The following is a 17,224-nucleotide window of genomic DNA, read 5'->3' on the forward strand; positions in this document are numbered from 1 at the left end:
CTGACATAATTAGGAACATTAAATTCAGACGTTTGAGATGGGCAGGGCATGTAGCACGTATGGGCGAATCCAGAAATGCACATAGAGTGTTAATTGGGAGACCAGAGGGAAAAATACCTTTGAGGAGGCGGAGACATAGATGGGAGGATAATATTGAAATGGATTTGAAGGAAGTGGGATATGATGCTAGGGATAGAATTAATCTTCCTCAGGATAGATACCGATGGCGGGCTTATGTGAGGGCGGAATGAATGTCCAGGTTCTCTAAAAGCCATTTGTAAGGAATTTATTTATTTATTTATTTATTTATTTATTTATTTATTTATTTATTTATTTATTTATTTATTTATTTTTATTCACTTATCAGTACTTACCAACTCATTAATTAATTCATTCATCCATCCATCTATCCATCTATTTTAGAAACCAAATAAACTAACTTTTCGGGGAAGAACTATGAGCAGTTATCACTTCGAATTCTGGTCTTTAATGAAAGAGCATGGTACGGAGGAAAGTTGATGCTGACTGGAAACAAATTTATAACTTTATGCAAGGTTTTTCTGTTCCCAAACTCCGGACATCCTCTCTAGGCTTAGGCTAGGTCTATATTAAGATGCTGTTGCAATAATTCATCATCTACACTCTGGAGTTACAACTGCTTCTAAGCTTCACTTTACACCGATCGTAATTATTTTTAATGCTTTTGGTATCTTATTCTTCTTTATTATTAAGTATTATTATTATTATTATTATTATTATTATTATTATTATTATTATTATTTAGCAACGAATTTATAAAATATTTCTGTATGGTTGTGAAACTTAGATTTTCACTTTGAAAGAAGAAGAGAGATTAAGGGTGTTTGAGAATAATGCTTAGGAAAGTATTTAGGGCTAAGAGGGATGAAGCTACAGGAAAATAGAGAAAGTTAGGCCTACATAACGCCGAACTGCATGCATTTTATTCTTCACCTGACATAATTAAGAACATTAAATCCAGACGTTTGAAATGGACAAGGCATGTAGCATCTATGGACGAATCCAGAAATGCATGTAGAGTGTTAGTTGGGAGGCTGGAGGAAATAAGAGCTTTGGGAAGGCCTGGATGTAGATGGGAGGATAATATTAAAATGGATTTGAGGGAGGTGGGATATGATGGTAGAGACTCGATTATTCTTGCTCAGGATAGGACCGATGGCATCTTATGTGAGGGCGGCAATGAACCTCCGGGTTCCTCAAAAGCCATAATAAGTAAGTAAGCTACGTTGTATCGCATATACAATTTTCTAGTGTCGAAGGGAATGGTTGTAGCTGGATATTTCGGAGAGTTGAGTCCAAGGATAAGCTGTGGGATTGCCTGAAATAATACAAGTAAAAGAAAGTCGGAAAAATTTATACTATGTGATCTGATTACACTAAGCAGGATTCGAAACTATATCCGAGAGGAGCATAAGAGCCTAGGTCCCAAATGCTATCCCTCGACCACACCGATGGATGGTTATCTGTTATCTTTCATTCAATAGACATCCCTACCACTCGAGTTCCTCGTCTTGTATTCTGTCGTTCACTTAGGCCTATATTACAGCTGCCGCAAGCGTATTTGGCGTGTGTGCTAGTACAGCTAGTACAGCTGAGAATGGTACCACTTCCTATACACGTCACATCAGCCATTTGCAAAACACAGTTGTCAGGCTTACTGCGGCAAATATAAAACACTCGCACTTAACGTTGCCATTACTTATTTCACACGCCAAAAACGGTGACGCGGACTGTAAATGCATTATAGTGACGGCGGGATACGCTTAAGTGTCTACTGCAAATCCGCGAATACATAACACAGGATCCCGGCTTCATTTCCGTTCCAAAGCAAGTCATGCTAAAGATTTTTATCGTCCCATAGAAGTCCATTGCTTTCTTCCGTGTTTGGAACCGCGAGCTCCGAACTAATTAAGATCACGACCAATCGCACACGTTTCTTTCCCGTTGCGTCACTTATATAAAAAAAAAGTGATGTGACGTCAGAGTTGGGATTTTGAACAATTAAACTAAAAAACATCAGTTGATTTTATTATTGATTGCAAACTCTTCAAATGCCCTTTTGTATCATGAGAGGTGGATTCGAGTTTGATGAAAGGTGATTTAAATGTCATGGCCATGATTTATGGGTGCACTGATCCACCTACAGCCTCATCCCCTCGGAAATGTATAGGACAAAAAGTACTTTGAAAATGTTAGGGTCAATGAAGCGATACAAATTGCTAAGACAATTTAGCGTCCCTTGTACTGACGACAATAGAGAGAAGTAGATTGAAATTGTGTGTTGCTACGTCTCATCCAGGACGCAATGTGTATCACGCCGGTTTTCTCTCATCACGTGAAAGGGTTAGGTTGGATTGCCTATAACTTTCTAGTTTTCATTGTTTAAATATGTAGTTTCTAGAGACATAAATTATTGTTAATTACATGACAAGAGACAGCTGATCATCTATGTTTCATACAGAACTTCACTCCGCGCACCTCAATTACTGGTATTGACTAATGAATGAACATTTGAAGTTCATATCAAACATTCAATTCGAAAGTTATAAAGAACTATATTTTATTCTCTATAATATTTAGTCAATTTTGTTAACACTGATACTTCATTGTTGACATACCAAAGTGAATAATAATAATAATAATAATAATAATAATAATAATAATAATAATAATAATAATAATAATAATAATAATAATAATAATGATTTATTTTAGCTGGCAGAGTTAAGGCCGTAAGGCCTTCTCTTCCACTCAACCAGCAATAAATTAAAATGTGGATTAATGAGACACAGTACCGTACATTGGTGAAGATATTGATGTTTGAACGGAATAAATTACAAAAATTAATCGTAGATTGATGAAGACATTGGTGCCGGAAAGAAATAAAAGTATTATAAAAAGTAATTATAGAATGTTGAAAATATATATGTCGGAAATAAAATTTATAGCCCTATAAATTAATCACAGATCGAGTCAAATATATTAACAGAATTATATAGATTAATGAATGATTTCTTTTTACTTATTAGTGTTATAGAGAAACTAAATTTATAGGCCTACCCATGTTTTAACTGAAGTTTACTTAGGCTACTTACAATTGGCTTTTAAGGAACCGGAGGTTCATTGCCGCCCTCACATAAGCCCTCCATCGGTCCCTATCCTGTGCAAGATTAATCCAGTCTCTATCATCATATCTCATCTCCCTCAAATCCATTTTTATATTATCCTCCCATCTACACAAGGTCTTTTTCCTTCCGGCCTTCCAACTAACACTCTATATACATTTCTGGCTGGATTGGCACATACGTACTACATGTCCTGCCCATCTCAAACGTCTGGATTTAATGTTCCTAATTATGCCAGTTGAAGAACACAATGCGTGCAGTTCTGCATTGTGTAACTTTCTGCATTCCGCTGTAACTTCATCCCTCTTAGCACCAAATATTTTCCTAAGAACCTTATTCTCAAACACCCTCAATCTCCGATCTTCAAAGTGAGAGTCCAAGTTTCACAACCATACAGAAGAACCGGTAATATAACTGTTTTATAAATTATAATTTTAAGATTTTTTGACGGCAGACTAGATGACAAAAGCTTCTCAACCGAATAATAACAGGCATTTCCCATATTTATTCTGCGTTTAATTTCCTCCCGAGTGTCATTTATATTTGTTACTGTTGCTCCAAGAGATTTGAATTTTCCCACCTCTTCGAAGGATAAATCTCCAATTTTTATATTTCCATTTCGTACTGTAAAATATTCTGGTCACGAGACATAATTAGCCTATATATTTTGATTAACTGAAGATTACTTCATTTATTATAGAATTAAGATTTTACATAGTGTAGGCCAAGCCTATTGATGTCAAAAGGAAAGAAAATTACATAGATTAATCAAGATTAATCAAAGATTATTAATAACAAGACCAAAACAAAAAAAAATTAAAACAATTATCGATAATTCTAGATTTTGAAGATGGTGATGTCAGAAGAAAGACAGACTATTCGCACATTTTCAAGATGTTGATGACAGAATGATTTAAAATTACAGAGACTAATCGTAGTTTATTGATATTAAGTCAGAAATCAATACAATTAAAAAATAATCATAGATTTTGAAGACCCACAGAGATTGATCGCAGATTATTTAATGCAGTCAGAAAGAAATAATATTAAAAGTATAATTGCAGATAGATTAGGCCTATTGAATAGGTTTATGTCAGGAGGAAACAAAATTACATAGATTAATCGTAGATTGTTAACATCAAGTCAGATAAGAAAAACAAAACAAAATTAATTTTATACATTAAGCTTGTTGGTATCCAATCAGAAAGAAATACAAGTTTACAAATCGATAATAGGTTTTTTTGAGATAACGGTGTTAAAGGAAGCGAAATTATATAAATATTGATTGTTGATACCAAGTGAAAAAGTAACATTTTTTATTAATCGTGGACTTTCTGACATACTGTATCTATACTCGAATGAAACCAAATTATGGATTAATCGTGAACGAAAAAAAAAAAAAAACAAACAAACGATAAAGCATATCTAACTTAATCATAGTGTTTTTAAGATATTGGTGTTAGAAGGAAATAAAATTATATACAATTAAACGTAAATTGCTTAAATCGATATTAGAAAGTGACTGAAGTTAGAGTGATCCTATGTGTCTAACGATCAATAAGTCAGAAATATATGAATAGGCCTATTTTAATTTAAATATATAATCATATATTTAACACGTTAAGTAAGGAGAGGTAAAATACACTCAGGGACAAAAAAAAATATTTGCTGGTATTATTTTGCAAAACATTATCTTCTCATACAATATTATGGTAGCCATCTGTTGTATGGAGACGTGTATACATTGATGATTGTTTTTTGTTTCATAAACAAGCCATTACAACCAAATATTCCAATTTTGCTTTCGGAGTCTCAGCTATAACAATTTTGTCTCAACCATTTTGTGCTTCATTATCGTTATCATTCGTTATTTCTTTATTTTTACATTTTCTGAGTTTAAGTGGGGTTGTAACATTTGTCTTAAAACAAGATGCGACCTGAAGATGTGGCTCGAGCTGTAGCCCTTTACGATGATGGACGCAGTGTACGTTACATTGCAAATGTTATGAATATGGCTAGAAGCACAACCCATGATGCCATAAAACGGTATAGAGAGACCCTAGAATTTACCAGAAGACCAGGTGCGGGTCGTCCAAGAGCTACAAATCCAAATGAAGACAGGTATATGGTGTTGAGAGTTCTTAGGAGCGCAACCTGCCAGCTACTAGTGTAGCCCAGCAATTTGTTAACATGCATGGAAGCCCAATTTCGGCCAAAACAGTTAGAAGGAGGTTGAAAGCAAGTGGACTGGTATCAAGTAGACCTGAAACTGGTCCCAGACTTCTCAGGATGCATCGAGTTGAACGACTGCGTTTTGCAAATGATCACAGGGATTTGAGAAATGGACAGTGGACCTGTGTTCTGTTCACCGATGAGTCCCGTTTCAATCTGTGCTCACCTGATGGACGTGAAAGAGTTTGGAGAAGGAGGGGAGAACGATTTTCACAGTGTTGCATTTCCGAAAATGTGCCGTATGGAGGTGGTGGAGTGATGGTTTGGGCAGGAGTGTGTACGGATGCTCGTACAGAGTTGGTTTTTGTTGAAAATGGAAGACTAACAGCTGATAGCTATATAAATGAATATTTGGCTGATCATGTTGTGCCATTTGGCCAATTAGTAGGCGATAATTTTGTTTTAATGCATGATAATGCACGGCCGCATATTGCCCATGCGGTCGGAGATTATCTCCAAGAAGTGGGAATCCATGTTCTTCCATGGCCAGCAAGGAGTCCAGACATGAACCCAATTGAACACGTGTGGGACATGCTGAGACGGCGTGTTAAGAATAGACGACCGAGACCAGAATCGTTCCAAGAGTTGAGGCGAGCACTTGGCGAAGAATGGGAACTTATTCCTCAAGAAGACATTGCTAACCAAATTGAGAGCATGCCAAGACGTATAGATGCAGTTATTCAAGCCAGAGGGGGTAATACCCGTCACTAAAAAGAGTTTTTAATGTTTAAGGCACCATAAAAGGAAAAAAAACAGTTAGACCAAACGATACCATAGTTATACGCCCTTTGTAATTTTTTGTCAATTTTCTCTTCAGAGATTTTTTTTTCAAATGTTGTCGTATAAGGTGCTAAATGAAACATTATTTTGTTTAAATGGATTTTGTTTCATTTTGAAATAATTGGCAACAAAATACAAGCAAATATAGAAGTGTCCGGTTTTTTTTTTTGTCCCTGAGTGTATTAATTAATTTTAAATTTCTGACAGTTTTAAGGCCATGAAATGTAAATATGTTTATAAATTCTATATTACGTTCTTGTCAGTGTCTAACGATCAATAAGTCAGAAATATAAGAATATTTTAATGTAAATATATAATCGTATTTTTAAATTCTATATTATGTTGATGTCAGTGCCTAACGATCAATAAGTCAGAAATATAAGAATATCTTAATGTAAATATATAATCGTATTTTTAACACGATAAATAAGGAGAGGTAAAATATAAATGAATTTTAAATTTCTGACAGTTTTAAGGACATGAAATGTATATATATTGATAAATTCTATATTATGTTGATCTCAGTGTCTAACGATCAATAAGTAAAAAATATAAGAATATTTTAATGTAAATATACAATCGTATTTTTAAATTCTATATTATGTTGATGTCAGTGTCTAACGATCAATAGGTAAGAAATATAAGAATATTTTAATGTAAATATGTAATCGTATTTTTAAATTCTATATTATGTTGATGTCAGTGTCTAACGATCAATAGGTAAGAAATATAAGAATATTTTAATGTAAATATATAATCATATTTTTAAATTCTATATTATGTTGATGTCAGTGTCTAACGATCAATAAGTCAGAAATATAAGAATATCTTAATGTAAATATATAATCGTATTTTTAACACGTTAAGGAGAGGTAAAATATAAATGAATTTTAAATTTCTGGCAGTTTTAAGGTCATGAAATGTAAATGTGTTAATAAATTCTATATTATGTTGATGTCAGTGTCTAACGATCAATAAGTTAGAAATATAAGAATATTTTAATGGAAAATTATAATCGTATTTTTAAATTCTATGTTATGTTGATGTCAGTGTCTAACGATCAATAAGTTAGAAATATAAGAATATTTTAATGGAAAATTATAATCGTATTTTTAAATTCTATATTATGTTGATGTCAGTGTCTAACGATCAATAAGTTAGAAATATAAGCATATTTAAATGGAAAATTATAATCGTATTTTTAAATTCTATATTATTTTGATGTCAGTGTCTAACGATCAATAAGTTAGAAATATAAGAATATTTTAATGGAAAATTATAATCGTATTTTTAAATTCTATATTATGTTGATGTCAGTGTCTAACGATCAATAAGTTAGAAATATAAGCATATTTAAATGGAAAATTATAATCGTATTTTTAAATTCTATATTATTTTGATGTCAGTGTCTAACGATCAATAAGTTAGAAATATAAGAATATTTTAATGGAAAATTATAATCTTATTTTTAAATTCTATATTATGTTGATGTCAGTGTCTAACGATCAATAAGTTAGAAATATAAGCATATTTAAATGGAAAATTATAATCGTATTTTTAAATTCTATATTATTTTGATGTCAGTGTCTAACGATCAATAAGTTAGAAATATAAGAATATTTTAATGGAAAATTATAATCGCATTTTTAAATTCTATGTTATGTTGATGTCAGTGTCTAACGATCAATAAGTTAGAAATATAAGAATATTTAAATGGAAAATTATAATCGTATTTTTAAATTCTATATTATGTTGATGTCAGTGTCTAACGATCAATAAGTTAGAAATATAAGCATATTTAAATGGAAAATTATAATCGTATTTTTAAATTCTATATTATTTTGATGTCAGTGTCTAACGATCAATAAGTTAGAAATATAAGAATATTTTAATGGAAAATTATAATCGTATTTTTAAATTCTATATTATGTTGATGTCAGTGTCTAACGATCAATAAGTTAGAAATATAAGAATATTTTAATGGAAAATTATAATCGTATTTTTAAATTCTATATTATGTTGATGTCAGTGTCTAACGATCAATAAGTTAGAAATATAAGAATATTTTAATGGAAAATTATAATCGTATTTTTAAATTCTATATTATTTTGATGTCAGTGTCTAACGATCAATAAGTTAGAAATATAAGAATATTTTAATGGAAAATTATAATCGTATTTTTAAATTCTATATTATGTTGATGTCAGTGTCTAACGATCAATAAGTTAGAAATATAAGAATATTTTAATGGAAAATTATAATCGTATTTTTAAATTCTATATTATGTTGATGTCAGTGTCTAACGATCAATAAGTTAGAAATATAAGAATATTTTAATGGAAAATTATAATCGTATTTTTAAATTCTATATTATGTTGATGTCAGTGTCTAACGATCAATAAGTTAGAAATATAAGCATATTTAAATGGAAAATTATAATCGTATTTTTAAATTCTATATTATTTTGATGTTAGTGTCTAACGATCAATAAGTTAGAAATATAAGAATATTTTAATGGAAAATTATAATCGTATTTTTAAATTCTATATTATGTTGATGTCAGTGTCTAACGATCAATAAGTTAGAAATATAAGAATATTTTAATGGAAAATTATAATCGTATTTTTAAATTCTATATTATGTTGATGTCAGTGTCTAACGATCAATAAGTTAGAAATATAAGCATATTTAAATGGAAAATTATAATCGTATTTTTAAATTCTATATTATTTTGATGTCAGTGTCTAACGATCAATAAGTTAGAAATATAAGAATATTTTAATGGAAAATTATAATCGTATTTTTAAATTCTATATTATGTTGATGTCAGTGTCTAACGATCAATAAGTTAGAAATATAAGAATATTTTAATGGAAAATTATAATCGTATTTTTAAATTCTATATTATGTTGATGTCAGTGTCTAACGATCAATAAGTTAGAAATATAAGAATATTTTAATGGAAAATTATAATCGTATTTTTAAATTCTATATTATTTTGATGTCAGTGTCTAACGATCAATAAGTTAGAAATGTAAGAATATTTTAATGGAAAATTATAATCGTATTTTTAAATTCTATATTATGTTGATGTCAGTGTCTAACGATCAATAAGTTAGAAATATAAGCATATTTAAATGGAAAATTATAATCGTATTTTTAAATTCTATATTATTTTGATGTCAGTGTCTAACGATCAATAAGTTAGAAATATAAGCATATTTAAATGGAAAATTATAATCGTATTTTTAAATTCTATATTATGTTCATGTCAGTGTCTAACGATCAATAAGTCAGAAATATAAGAATATCTTAATGTAAATATATAATCGTATTTTTAACACGTTAAGTAAGGAGAGGTAAAATATAAATGAATTTTAAATTTCTGGCAGTTTTAAGGCCATGAAATGTAAATGTGTTCATAAATTCTATATTATGTTGATGTCAGTGTCTAACGATCAATAAGTTAGAAATATAAGAAGATCTTAATGTAAATATATAATCGTATTTTTAAATTCTATATTATTTTGATGTCAGTGTCTAACGATCAATAAGTTAGAAATATAAGAATATTTTAATGGAAAATTATAATCGTATTTTTAAATTCTATATTATGTTCATGTCAGTGTCTAACGATCAATAAGTCAGAAATATAAGAATATCTTAATGTAAATATATAATCGTATTTTTAAATTCTATATTATTTTGATGTCAGTGTCTAACGATCAATAAGTCAGAAATATAAGAATGTCTTAATGTAAATATATAATCGTATTTTTAAAATGTTAAGTAAGGAGAGGTAAAATAAAAATTAATTTTAAATTTCTGACAGTTTTAAGGCCATGAAATGTAAATGTGTTGATAAATTCTATATTATGTTGATGTCAATGTCGGAAAGAGATAAAAGTATACATTAATCCTCAAACTCTTATTCTCTCCGAATCCTATTAATAGAAAAGATGTTAACAAGAAAAATGTCTGCATTCTTCGTTATTAGTATAACGTATTATTTTCCTTTCTTTAAGATCCTAGGACATTTACAATTCTATGCCACACTAAAAATTAGTGAAGAATTAAAGGGGGAAGAATTTTAAAAATAAAGTCTATAGATTAATAAGGCCAAGGTCCGACGATCTTCGTTCAGTCACTTGATCGGAATGTCGACACATACCAACTTCGCTCACTTTATTTGCACTGCAAGTTTGCTTCAAGTTATTTTATCTTATTTATGGCGTGACAACCGCTTCACTCCGGCTCAAGTCAACCCCTGTCCTGTCCTGCAGTTGGATGCGTTTGCTTCATCAATTATTTTGCTGTCATTTCCTCACTGTGAACAAGGAAAAAGACAACGCAGCTCGTAGGAGGAGAGCAAGCAGAGACTGTGGAACTGTGCATTGTGATGTTTATTCCGTACGTATATTGAATTGGTTTGGCAACACTCGAAGGCCGTGCACAACAATGGCCCCAGGGCGCGCCGGCGCCGGCCTGGCAGTGCAGCTTTAAATTCAATGGGATAGATTTGTCAATATTAGCTCAACACACAACTGAATCATAATACAGAGAGGAAAAAAAAAATTCGAAGTTTTCATTTACTTTTGCCTTGCTATAAACGTCCGCAGAAAATTAATATTCTAGTTGCAGTATCGGAAATCGTGATTGTTTATGGGTACTTAAGAGAGGCTGTGCCGCCAAGACTTCTTCCTTCAATTAGTGGAGCCTTGACACTTCCAGAAATAGCATAACTGTACTTGTGTAAAAGATCGATATTATCATCGATCGCGATGCATCGTGTCAGCTGATTGGCTCCGCCTCTCGATTGCGTGAGGCCGGCGGGACGGGTTCCACGAGGGGGCCGGAGGGCGGGCGGGTGGGAAGGAGGGGCTCTGACTTGTCGCGATCGTTCGCCAGAACTTAAAAATGCCGCCGCACAGCGCTCCGAATCAATACAGCGGCCCTGCACCACGTGACTCCGCAGCGGGCCGGCGCCAGCCAATGGTCGAGCGGTAAAAAGTTTTGTAACGAGTGGTCGAGGCGACGAGTGCGCCTTCAGGCGGACACGACGAGAAGCGAGTCAGTGAGTGTGAGTCGCCCGCAGAGGAAGGAGTGCGTGGCCATGTCGAGCGCACAGACGCGAGTCGCCTAGGCATGGAGGAGGCCCAGGTCCTCTTCACGGAGCTGCCGGTGCCGCTGGTGGCCGCCACGACTCTGCACCGCCCGCACCACCATCACCACCCGTACGCCACGACGTATCTGCACCAACCGCATCTGCAACTTCACCACCAGGCGCCGAGGGAACCGTCGCCCCCGCCGCCGACACACAGCCGGACCCATGTGTCGTGTTTGTACCCCGAGATCCTGGCCCTCATCTTCGGGTACCTCGAGGTCCGCGACAAGGGACGTGCGGCACAGGTCTGCGCGGCCTGGAGGGACGCAGCCTACCACAAGTCGGTGTGGCGGGGCGTGGAGGCGAAGCTACACCTCAGACGCGCCAACCCGTCCCTGTTCGCATCCCTTGTCCGCCGCGGGATCCGTCGAGTGCAGGTGCTGTCCCTGAGACGTAGCCTGCGTGACGTGGTGCAAGGGATCCCGAACCTGGAGTCCCTGAACCTGAGCGGCTGCTACAACGTGACCGACATCGGATTGTCGCACGCGTTCGTCGCCGACGTGCCGTCGCTCACCACGCTGGACTTGTCGCTGTGCAAGCAGGTGACGGACACCAGCTTGGGCCGCATCGCGCAGTACCTCAAGAACCTGGAGGTCCTGGAGCTGGGGGGCTGCTGCAACGTCACCAACACGGGACTGCTGCTCGTCGCGTGGGGACTCAAGAGCTTGAGGCGACTCAACCTGCGATCCTGCTGGCATGTGTCGGACCAAGGCATCGGCCACCTGGCGGGTCTCAACCGCGACACGGCGGACGGCAACCTCGCGCTGGAGCACCTCGGCCTGCAGGACTGCCAGCGGCTGTCCGACGAGGCGCTCAAACACGTGTCCGTCGGCCTGACGGGCCTCAAGAGCATCAATCTTAGTTTCTGTGTGAGCATAACCGACAGTGGACTCAAACACTTGGCTAAGATGGTATCTCTGCGCGAGCTGAACTTGAGGTCGTGTGACAACATATCGGACATCGGCATGGCGTACCTCGCCGAGGGCGGGTCGCGAATATCCTCCCTGGACGTGTCGTTCTGCGACAAGATCGGCGACCAGGCCCTCGTGCACGTGTCCCAGGGCCTGTTCAACCTGAGATCCCTGTCCCTCAGCGCGTGTCAGATCTCGGACGAAGGAATCTGTCGCATCGCCAAGACCCTGCACGATCTGGAGACCCTCAACATCGGCCAGTGCAGCCGCATAACGGACAAGGGCCTGCACACCATCGCGGACTCGCTGAGGAATCTCCGCTGCATCGACTTGTACGGCTGCACCAAGATCACCACCGTGGGGCTGGAGCGAATCATGAAGCTTCCTCAGCTAAGTACCCTGAACCTGGGCCTCTGGCATGTCAGGTGAAACCGGTCCCCCGAGGTCGCAGCCTCGACCCCCGCTGTCGGCCCACGTGAGCCCCATACGTAATCGCGAGTCCTCCCTCTCCTTCGCGTTCCGGGTTCGAGTCTCACGGCATGTAAGCGAATTATTTTTTACACGTGATTCGTTGTGACCGAGCATTCCGGCTGTCATACATTCCAGTTTCTCTCGGTGACACTGTCATCATATATCGCTGTGACATTCGCTGCAAACTGTTGAAATTTCTACAGGTAGCTAAATTGGTCGAAGTCCACATGTTCTAGCAAAATAAATACATTCCATTCTTTAAGCCGGGAAGTTTTATGCGACATTGTTACCAACTATCATAGTGACAGTCATTGTAAATGGTTCGTATTGTTTAAATTTCTAAAGATAACTCAATAAGCAACTTTAAATTGAATCGTAACACGTACATTCCATTCGTTCTGCAAAAGTATTTCTTTTGATCACTTTGTTATCAAAATTCATGGAGAACTGAAGTTCAGTATAACGTGTAAAACCAATTCTTTCGCATAGTCTATAAAGCAATTCTTTAATGTTACTTGTAACTTAAAATATCAATTTCATCGGTCACGGTACGTAAATGTAAATCTATATGAAAATTAAGGTCAGCTTTAATTAAAAACTTGACACGTAAAGACTAAGAAATAGAGGATTTCTGCAGATAGGAACACTGTTGAAATTCATACCTCTGAAACGAAATACCTGCCGTAGTGATCATTCTAACTTCAAACTATTATTGACTTATGAATCCTTCAAATTCTATTTGTCGTAGCACCTCATTGCAAACGACAGTAGCAGTTACCTTAGCTTGGATTAGGAGAGTAGGCCTAGTTCTAACAAAAACACTACGAGGTCCCAAGAAAGGCTATTTTGTATCATTTATTGTCGATCTCGGCATGTTTGTCCTAGATTTGACATCTATAAGACTGATTTTATGGCAAACGTTTCTTCAAATGTATATAGATTGAATAAGAAAAAAGGAAACGTTACCACTTGCCTAACTCGGGTTGTCATGTGTTTTAAGTTCGACATTCTTTACTTCTTGTTTATGACTTTGATTCTATGAGAGAAATATATCAGAGCAATATCTTTCATAATATACAAAATTTAATAGTGTCACTTTTATTTTGTATTGTGCAAGGGAATAGACTGTCATTTGTCGGTTGTTAAGAGATGTTACCTTTTCGGACGGAGTGACAAAACATGATTGTACTTCCATCTCTCCCTCAATGCAAGAGACTTTGGCATTTAGTTTATAGATAATGATATGATACGCCACTGCCAAGTCGTTGGCTATGACAGTAGCAAAGTCCTTGAAACAGTTCAGATACATGTGTGAAAGATAACGACTATTACGAACAGGAAAAAAACAAGTCACGTTCGCTTAGGATTTGTTTCAAAAGAAGAAATTATTGCTGGCCATTCGTTCGCATAAGCGGTCATTTTAGAAAGCTTACATGTCTCGAGACACGAATCCTGAACGAAATACTCTAGGACAAACTTTTTTCAATATTATTTCCACCACGAGGACGGCATTTATCACAACGTGGCATGACAGTAATATTGCACAGTCCAAATATTCTTTAACGCTGTACAAAAGAAAATATTGTAGTTTCCATTCAGTGGGTTCCGGCAGTTGAATATCTCCTCCCAATACTATGGACCATGGGACACCTTGCAGCCCCCATTCCCCCCGCGCCTCTGACCACCCCTGTTCCCTAGTCACACTAACATTTCTTTGGTTATTAGAAACTGTTTGTAACAATGATACGCAAGGTAGAGGGTCTGAACAGAGAAGCAGCTGCAGCAGGGACATACGTGATTATGCTCACTCTCTTCCTAAACAAGCCGAAGATACTAACACAAGTTATAATGTGATCTGTATAATAATTATCTTTAATATTAGCTTCGGAGTTGAATGATTCACTGTGGACAGCAAATCAGGTGGTTGTCTTCTGTTCCAACTCAGTCATATAATATAATATAACCTTTACTTTATTACTTGTAATGAAGACAAGGCATAGTAAAAGTTGTCTTCAAAATTATGCTCCGTCAAATTTAAGTATGATGTATAGTAAAAACGTTTAGGCATAGATTTATAATTATTCTCAAGGAATTTACAATAATTTAGGTCTACACATTTGCGAGAAAGTATGCCAAAATACCTACTGGTAAGAGATATTTCACGTTAATACGCTAACTTACCTGAAATACTATATTTTCACGTCGTCAATTTGTCGGAAACTATTATGCATAATAAATTTATAATTAAAACAAATTAAAACCGTTAAAATGGTTTGTCACGTAGCAATTTGTTTCCTCAACAACAGTCATAACTTTGCTATAAAATTTGCAATAAAGACAAATAGCATCGTTCTATTTCTTCAAATGAATTATGATAAAATTCATGTTACAGGCAACTTTCATCATTACCGAAAATAATTCAACTGTTTTTATTTTAATTTTACAAATCTGTGAGAGGATTTCGAATTACAGTTGTAAAAAAATGTTTCACAGAAATTCTTATGGTACGTAGGCCTAATTTTTAAATTGCCAAATAGTCAAATACAAATAATATCAAAGAGCATATAACGAAACAAGCTATAAAAATAAAATATACAAATATTTGGCCCATATTATGTGAATTTCAATATTTTAAATACAATATCAATCACATGTAAAAAAATTACACTTAAAAAATAAGAAACATAAACCTATATTTTCTATGTTAATTTTCATCATATTTTATGATACAGCTTTACAAGCATTTGTATATTAAAGAAATAATATTTTCTTATTTATAATCATGCTGAAATCATAACAAAAGTAGTTGTTGGCAGTATAATGTTATAAGTTATGTTTTACAGAGAAATTTCGGGAAATTTTTTCACCAAAACATAATAATTATTTACATATTTGCTTTCCTTATCGATTTGGATAGAAAAATCTAAATATATAATTTTTATTTCTACAACATCCAATGTCACCAATGTGTAGGCCTAAATAATTCAGAGCTCTAGCTCAGTGGTAGTGGAGAATAAGTTGGGAATTGTTTTGTCACTGTTGAACAGATGAGGGCAATCACCTGATATGCCAAACACAGAGTGCTATGATATGATAAGTGTGAGGTTTTTGTTTTGCGTGTTTGTTGATTTGTCTGTTTGCTGATTAAGGAGAGTCTGGAAAGAGATATGTGAGTGAAAGAGTAGGGACATGCGTGTGCCTCAGTTGTCATCAATCTGATTGTCAGGCTGACCTCGGGCAAAGAAAAACAATTGAATAACTTCAAAATTATTATATTGTTGGTTTGTAAATACAATGTTTCAATTTTTTTATATTTAATATTTATGTCAACTATAGTTTCAGATTTTTATATTCTGACTGTAATTGAATAAGTTACAAATAATATAATGTTGAAATACATGTATGTTATTTTATAATTAATATCTGATTTCCTTCACAAACGGTTTACAAAATGAACTGCACATTTAAACTCAATTATGAAACTGGCCTTAGGTTGGACATCACAAATTCGTTATTAATTTCAGTTTTTTTTATTATTTTAATGTTAGCGTATTTTTCTTTTAATTAAATGAATATGTGGAGTGACCACGGGCTATTGTCTAATATAGTAGCCACCAGAATAACTTTTGTTGAAAAGAAGAACTAGGCCTTATTTTAGTGCAGAACATACCTGAAATTAGGCCTAATTATATTTTTTAATTTAAACTCGGCTTACGTTTCTATTAAAATTACGATACAAGCATAAAAAATAATGGCTGTATGATATTCATTTAAATTTGCAAAATAGCGAGATAGCTGTTTGAAAGCCTAAACTAACAATGAAATAGTTGCAATTCTTCGTTAATTTGTGCATCCTTGGAAGCAGTAGTGATTGCTGTATTACTTCTTTTTTTATAATATGTACTGCATTAAAATCTTGAATTGACTTTAATTTGAAACGTGTTGAAATCGTGTAATATTAGCATAACTTGTACTATTTTATACATGTAGGCCTAGAGGGAAAACAGTTCACGAATCTTTGAGGTTAGGACGGTATCAATAAAAATGAATTAACACAGCCGAAATGGAATTAATAAAATCAACTACTGACCTTTGTCAGAGATATCACAAATACTGCCAGAATACCCCAAATTATCTTAATCTTAAAGTTAAATTTCTTAGTATAGAAATAAAGAATATTTTAGTAAGAGCAAGCATTTTAAGAATGAAACTAGATGACTTTAAATGTATGTTAATTAATACCCAAAGGAGGATAAAAATGGGCATTCTGACGAAACACTCAAATGACTCAATGAATAATTAATACTCATACCGTAAAAGGAATAGGTATTCGGTGCAATTCATATCGTTTATATTTTCTTTTAATGTTGTGATTTTTGCCAATTGTCCCACAAAGCGAATCAGTTACCTCGTCTAAGGGTTGCAGATACCATCATATGCAATAAAAAATTTACAAAATTTTGGTATTGAGTTATGTAATTACATCTTTGTTGTTTACTAGT

General features: G+C 34.6%; 2 protein-coding genes across 2 annotated transcripts in view; one reads left to right on the forward strand and one right to left on the reverse strand.

The window, feature by feature from the left end:
* LOC138699819 (protein Wnt-5b-like) overlaps positions 1–17,224 on the reverse strand; it is a 2,020,855-nt gene that overhangs the window by 796,915 nt on the left and 1,206,716 nt on the right. The window lies entirely within an intron of this gene.
* Positions 11,156–16,121, forward strand: Ppa (Partner of paired). Its single transcript, XM_069825993.1, has one exon. The coding sequence runs from the start codon at positions 11,322–11,324 to the stop codon at positions 12,678–12,680; it is 1,359 nt and encodes a 452-aa protein (XP_069682094.1). The 5' UTR covers positions 11,156–11,321; the 3' UTR covers positions 12,681–16,121.

Source organism: Periplaneta americana, chromosome 5 (assembly GCF_040183065.1).
Source record: "Periplaneta americana isolate PAMFEO1 chromosome 5, P.americana_PAMFEO1_priV1, whole genome shotgun sequence".
Lineage (NCBI taxonomy): Eukaryota > Metazoa > Arthropoda > Insecta > Blattodea > Blattidae > Periplaneta > Periplaneta americana.

Bases quoted from the DNA above. Each gene is read 5' to 3' on its own strand.
- Ppa (XM_069825993.1), top strand. From the start codon at position 11,322: ATGGAGGAGGCCCAGGTCCTCTTCACGGAGCTGCCGGTGCCGCTGGTG.